The sequence below is a fragment of the Podarcis melisellensis genome (genome assembly GCF_964234715.1).
Source record: "Podarcis melisellensis genome assembly, chromosome: 5".
NCBI classification, from domain to species: Eukaryota; Metazoa; Chordata; class Lepidosauria; order Squamata; family Lacertidae; genus Podarcis; species Podarcis melisellensis.
This window is the reverse complement of record NC_138537.1, coordinates 6,128,401-6,135,255: the sequence shown is the minus strand read 5'-3', so window position 1 is coordinate 6,135,255 and position 6,855 is coordinate 6,128,401. Positions and strand designations below refer to the sequence as shown.

General features: G+C 41.7%; 1 protein-coding gene across 2 annotated transcripts in view; it reads right to left on the bottom strand.

The window, feature by feature from the left end:
* Positions 1-1,364: 1,364 nt before the first annotated feature.
* The window catches only part of LOC309369830 (cytochrome P450 2J2-like), a 63,000-nt gene continuing 57,509 nt past the window's right edge, over positions 1,365-6,855 (bottom strand). For both annotated transcript variants that reach the window (XM_081911177.1, XM_081911178.1), the window contains exons 6-9: positions 6,010-6,151; positions 4,312-4,499; positions 3,122-3,263; positions 1,365-1,568 (exon numbers count right to left, since the gene is read on the bottom strand). In XM_081911177.1, the coding sequence (XP_081767303.1) occupies positions 1,381-1,568; positions 3,122-3,263; positions 4,312-4,499; positions 6,010-6,151 (660 nt within the window). In that variant the 3' untranslated portion in view covers positions 1,365-1,380. The remainder of the gene's footprint in view (positions 1,569-3,121; positions 3,264-4,311; positions 4,500-6,009; positions 6,152-6,855) is intronic.

The window sequence follows — 6,855 nt, the reverse complement described above, 5'->3', positions numbered from 1 at the left end:
TCGGTCAGTTGGTTTTCGGTATAAGGTGATGTCTATGCGTCCATCCTGTATTTTTATAGTAGTGTCTAGAAAATGCATAGATTGCATAGATTGGTTCATTGTTAGGTTGATGGTGGGGTGAAAGTTATTCAATGACTGGTGGAAGGTGTCCAGGGTCTGCTGTCCAGATAATAAAAATATTGTCAATGTATCGCAGGTGTAAGAGAGGTAGAATAGTTTATTAACTATTGTTTTTGTTAATTTATTCTTATGAAACTGCAGGTTATTGCAATGTTCCGATCTGTTTACAATTTGTCTGTAAATATTCAATAAGCCATTTCCATTCTTTTATAAAAAGTCTGTTATCTTGATTTCTTATTTTTCTGGTAAGTTCTGCCATTTCTGCATATTTTATAAGCTTTTGAATCCATTCTTCTTCTGCTGGAACTTCTCCTTCTTTCCATTTGGGGGCATTCTTGCTGCTGTAGTAGCATACATGAATAAATTTATGTACAATTTGGGAAGTTATGTCCTTCTAATTCCCAAAAAGCTTCTGGGGGTTGTTGTTTTTTTACAAATGTTATTACAAACATCTTTTTCAATTCATTATATATCTTTTCCCAGTAAGTTTTAACCTTACTACAAGACCACCACATAAGACAAAAAGAACCTTCTTTCTCTTCTGACACTTATTTGATTTAGATTTATACATTTTTGCCAATGTACTTGTTGTCAGATTCCATCGATATATCCTTTTCATATAATTTTCTCTAAGACCATAACATGCTGTAAACATCAGGAATAACTTTCTGACAGAAAGAGCTGTTTGTTAGTGGAATGGACTCCCTCAGGAGGTTGTGGACTCTCATTCATTGGAAGTTTTAAGCAGAGGTTGGATGGCCGCCTGTCATGGATGCTTTAGCTGAGATTCCTGCATTGTAGGGGGTTGGACCAGATGACCCTCAGGGTCCCTTCCAACACTACAGTTCTTTGGTTCTATGATCAGTATGGAGGGGGTTGAAAGGGGGTGGCCAAATCAGGAGAGAAAAGGCAGTGCAGAAAGAGGAGTGATCTGTGTGTAGGAGAGAGTTGAGGAAAGTGAGGAGGAGGGTGGAGGACAAAAGGGAGTAAGAATGGGGATGCAAAGTAAGTTGCAAAAAGGAGGGAGTAGGAGGCTTGGGGATAGGGTTGAAGATGAAAGCAGGGGCATGAAAGGGCCTGAAAAACAGGAGATGGGATGAAGGTGATAATGGGTGCAAAGCAGAGCTGCAAAAAGAAGAGACCTCAGCAGTTGCATGAGATGGGAAGGGGAAGCTCTAGGGGGTTAATGTGTCCGGAATGGCAAAGAGTTTGGCAAGTGGAGGAAGCATGAGTGCAGCCTCCTGTAACTTTCCTATTGTATTACGCCTTGCAGCGGGGAACAGCACAGAGTTTATAAGGATGGGGATGTGTTGTACCCCCTGGTATAGACTCCATATTGACTTCTTTAACTCCTTCTGGCAGCTGGAAGTGGAACATTCTCAGCAGGCTGGTCAGCAGGATGAAAATTTCGGTCTTTGCCAGCTGCATTCCCAAACATATGCGAGACCCTGCAGAGGAGACAAGGGGAAAGCTGCAAGTGAGCAATAATTTACTTTCCAGTGTCCATTTCTTTGTACTCTACATAATACAATGGTGAACTAGACATAGTTAGGACAGGGAAATAATCAAGGCTGTTGTCAATTCCCTGGCCTGCTGAGTGCCAACATTTCATAGTTGATTATGAGAGGCAAACTTTGGTCAACTGCCCTGAACAATAATGGCCCTGAGTCACAAACCCAGATTGAAAGAAACTGAAAGAGATGGGAAGAGAGGGAGTGGAGGTTGTAGAAGCTGATTACCTTGTGCTTGCACCCCTGGTTTCGGTGTCAAGGTTTCTGGGTTTCTTTGTTTATTTGGTGCTGACACAAAGAGAGCTGCAAGGCTTTTAAAAAAAATACTAATCTGCCAGCTGGGGAAAAGCCCTGCTCATACCAATAATTTAGGAACTTTCAGCACTGTAACTAAATCAAGTTTTATTGCCTGTGCAATGTTTTCTGAATGCTGTGTGGAAAAGCAAAGGACTCTGACCTTTGGAGAGTTTGTATGTGAACCATTATAAACTTACCAAATGTGTGGTCTTTTCCCTCTTCTTTGGAAGAGGGAAATTTTGAAAAGAACTCACAAGGGCATATATTAAAGGTCTAGCAGCCTATATTTCCACACTTTACTTTGCTGCATATTTTTTGATTTAAAAACTTTGCTGGGGTGTTCTCACCAAAAGAGTACTTGCCCCAAACCTGGATCTTGGAATTCTCCTTTCTATATACCTATATACCCCCCCCCCCGACAACCAACCAGAAGAACCTGTAAAACCATGCTGTATTATCATACAAAAATGGCTGGCTCATCTTTACTTTAAAACATCATCTACAACAATTGAATAGGCATACCGTGGTACCTCGGGTTAAGTACTTAATTTGTTCTGGAGGTCAGTTCTTAACCTGAAACTGTTCTTAACCTGAAGTACCACTTTAGCTAATGGAGCCTCCTGCTGCCGCCGCGCCGCCGGAGCCCGATTTCTGTTCTTATCCTGAAGCAAAGTTCTTAACCTGAAGCACTATTACTGGGTCAGCGGAGTGTGTAACCTGAAGCGTATGTAACCCGAGGTACCACTGTAATTATTTGTATAAAAAGGTTAAGAGATGTTTGGAAGTTAGCAATGAGGATGTCTGCTGAATTTCTGCAGGAACAATACTTTACAACACATGGCAGATGATATTAAACACCCAGCTCCTGACAGATACAGGACAAAAATACTCCTTTGCTCTTTGAAAACGGAAAACTGGCACATACCCCAATCTACTATAGAGGTCAGGATGAAAGAAGTAGAAAGCAGGGTAATTTCATTGCAGACTCAGTTCTGAGTGTGGTTTCAGACCAGGCTAAATTACATCCCAGGAAAAGATGTAGGGTAGCTTTAGCCTAAACATGCCCAGCAGTGCTACTCCTGCCAGAAGGATGTTATTTCTGCTCTGCCTCCCTTACTGCTGCTGTTATTTCCTGGAATCTCCCCAATAAGCATGCCTACAAATCACAACATAGCTTGGACATTGGCATTTACCTGCACCAAATGGAAGGTATTCTTCTCTAGCCACATATTGTCCGTTCTTGTCCAAAAAATGATTTGGGTTGAACTCTGTTGGCTTCTCCCATCGTGTTGGATCAAGAAGAACAGAACGCAGATCGGGAATAATAATAGCCCCCTGCAAAGAAGAAACAATTGAAAGGGAGTGCACTCAGAACACTGGATTGTCCTTCACTACCCTAGGGATAATATTTGTGAAATTTAAACTGAATTTAAACTGGGTGGGGTTTTTGTGGGGAGAGTGGCATTTACCAGTGGCCAGATTCATCTCCAACTTTTTTACATTTAAAAGCTGCCTGTATGGCCAGGGAAAAGGACGGTCTCGTTCTCTCGATCCGTCTTTTAAAAGGGAAGACCCAAAACCAGAGGAAGACTGCTGGTCACCATATTTTCCCCTCCTTGATACATGAATAATAGAATTCTAGAGCTGGAAGGACTCCAAAGGACATCAAGTCCAATCACCTGTGATACAGGAATCTCAACTAAAGCTTAAATTACAGAAGACCATCCAACCTCTGCTTTGAAATCTCCAATGAAGGAAAGTCCACAACAACTCTGTCAGAACTTGAAGCTATTGGTTTAGGTCCTGCCCTCTAGAGCAGGAGAAAACATGCTTTCTCTATTTTCCATGTGATAGTGCTTCAGATAGTTGAAGATGACTGTCATATCTCCTCTCAGTCTCCCTTTCCCCCAGGCTTTAGCATAACTAGCTTCCTCAATCATTCCTCATAAAGCTTAATTTCCATACCCTTTATACTCTTGCTCACCCTCCTCTGCACACGTTCCAGCTTGTCAATATCCTTCTTAAACTGTGGTACCCAGAACTGGACACAGGACTCCATGTGTGGTCTGACCAAAGTAGAATAGAGCAGTACTATTATTTCTGGACACTATACTTCTGTTGATGCAGCCTTGTATAGCATTAGCTTTTTTTTTATGCTGCATCACACTGTTGACACTATACTCCTAACAAAAAAAAAATAGCACTAGCCAATGGTGAAACAAGTCTGCAGATGGAACTCCTGCTCTTGTGTGGTTTTCTTGCTCAGTCGGGTTTTAGACAACACAAGCTCCTGAATGGCTGCCTGCAACACTCAGTACGCTGCAGCCCAGTGATCCTGTTTGTTCTTGGGATACAGGAGTGCAGTTGTATCATGCTTCTATACCTTGGGAATGAGGAAACCGCAAATCTTCACATCCTCTGTACTTTGCCTGGCAACCCCAAAAAGTAAGGCATATTTAAAGCGCTGTGTTTCATGAATCACAGCATTGATGTAGGGCAATTTCTTCTTATCTTGATAGCTGATTGAGTGAGCAGAACCTATGACATCTTCTATCTCCTTGTAGGCTTTATCTGAAGAGAATGATAGAAACATATGGTTTATTTTGAATATTGCATTTTTTTTCAGATGGACATTTATTTCCCATGAACTTATTCCATACGATTCTGTGAATGAGTCCCTGTTTCTTACATTTATAGCCCACCTATTCCTCCAAGGAGCTCATGTCAATGTACATGGTTCTTCTCTACTATAGATCCCAGGGATGAAAAAGGGGAAAGTGAACCTCCGCTCAGCTGTTTCTGGTTACTAGAGCTGGCTGTAGGGCTATGATCCAAGGCTGTCTGTTTTACACTTAAAAACAAACAAACATATCCTCCACCCCACAATATTTCCTGCTTTCTTTCATTAATCCTCTTTTCCTTACTTGATCTTGGCAAACATCAATCAGGGAAAGGGCTCAGGCACTTATTTCACAGCAGAGGCAATGATAGCATCTGCTGGGGATCTCTTGGCCAGTCCTCTGCATGGGATCCAACTGTTAGAGGTTGAGGTCCCTTTGCTCTCCCCTCTAAAATATTTGAGGGGCCCGGACCTCCCAAAGTTGATGGATGTTACCATTCAAATGTGGACTGGGGCTTACTTGCCCCCTAATTATTTGATTTGGCACCCCTGCCTCTTTATATCAAATAAATGAGCTTCTCTCAAAGAAAAAATCACCCGCTAACTGTGCAGAGGAAAAGGTGGCTTCATTGGCTATGTGTTAAACTGCCATTTATATTTCAAAAGATTCCAAAGTCCTTTTATTATGGCCAAAGAAAATGCAAAGAGGGAGGGAGTGAGCCCAGCAGAACTCTTCCAGGCTGAATGTTGAGCAAAGGGGAAAAGAGAGAATAAGAAAACAGGAGGCTTGTTACTGAAGTCATAATCTGTGCATTAGTTAACATTTCATATTTGTTGCAGAGTTTTAGAAGGGATATGACTTACAGGTTGTCATGAAGGAACCTGGACTTCAGGATTCATCACTATACCCCTGGCAAAAACAATGACCTCTTTATGCATCTTTCTCTCCCTTCCTTTGGCCATGCCGTTTCCCAATCTTCAAATTGTCTTCCCTCTATTTGCACAGCCATTCCTCTCCTTCAGAAAAACTTTCATGGACTCACTTAGCTTCATCCACTACCCACAACCGCCTCCTGTTCCAACTTTCTTACACATTCAGACCCTCCATCTCTTCCTGTCCCAGTCATAATAGATTGGAAGCTTCCCATGGGGACAGGGCATTCAGGGCATTTTACATTTCTGCTTCTGTTGACCTTGATTTTAGGTTCCAGAAACTATGTAGGAAAATGTTGGTGGGGAAAAGGGTTCTTTCTAGATGAGTAAGTCAAAAGCATTTAACTTATTTTGATAACCCTTTGTCTTCCAAAACTTCCATCATAAACTCACTAACTTTTAACTATTTCTGTTCCTTTAAGTTCCTTGTTTTAGCACCTCATTAGATATGAATGAAACCTTTAAAGAATTACAGTCCACTGTCAAGAGGTCAAGAGAAGCCCAGGCTCCCATTGTTCCCTCTCTCACCTTGGATATCTGGATGACTTGCCAGGAGGAGAAGCGCCCATTTCAGAGAAACGGTGGTTGTGTCTGACCCTGCTACAAAGAGGTCAAAGATACACTGAGCCATATTTTCTTCATCATAGTTAGACTCTGGGTCATTCCTGCTCTGATGTTGAAAATAGGAAAGGTGACATGTCATTTACATGCATTACAACCTGTCCTTCAGCACTTACTTTATCTACTTTCACCCACTTATGGTACAGTCCCTAGAGCAGTGTTTCCCAACCTTTTTTGGGCAAAGGCACACTTGTTTCATGAAAAAAATCTCGAGGCACACCATCATTAGAAAATGTTTAAAAAATTAACTCTGTGCCTATATTGACTATATATAAAGTAACTCTCTTTAATAGGAATCAAATAAACACAAATAAAGTATTTTATAATTACTTTATTATGAAATAGTAAGTAAACAGAAATATGAAAAATTATAAAATACTTTATTCAGTGAACCTGTGAGGGCCCGCCCTTTGCGGCAGCCGATTGGCTGCCGCCGTGGGCAGTGAATATTAATGATGTATCATTTTTGTGCTTCATGCTGTGGCCACAGACATGTGATCTGATGGTGAATTTGGGGTGACCCAATGCAAAAATCCTGAGAATCCCTGTGGATCCATGTTTTGTAACCACGTTTTTGCACCATTGCAGCCCCAGGCAACAGTGGGTGTGTGATTTTGGGGGGGCAGGCTGTAGCCATGGACATGCTATGTGATCTGATGGTGAATTTGGGGTGACCCAATGCAAAGATCCTGAGGATCCATGTGGATCCATGTTTTGTAACCACATTTTTGCACCACTGCAGCCCCAGGCAAC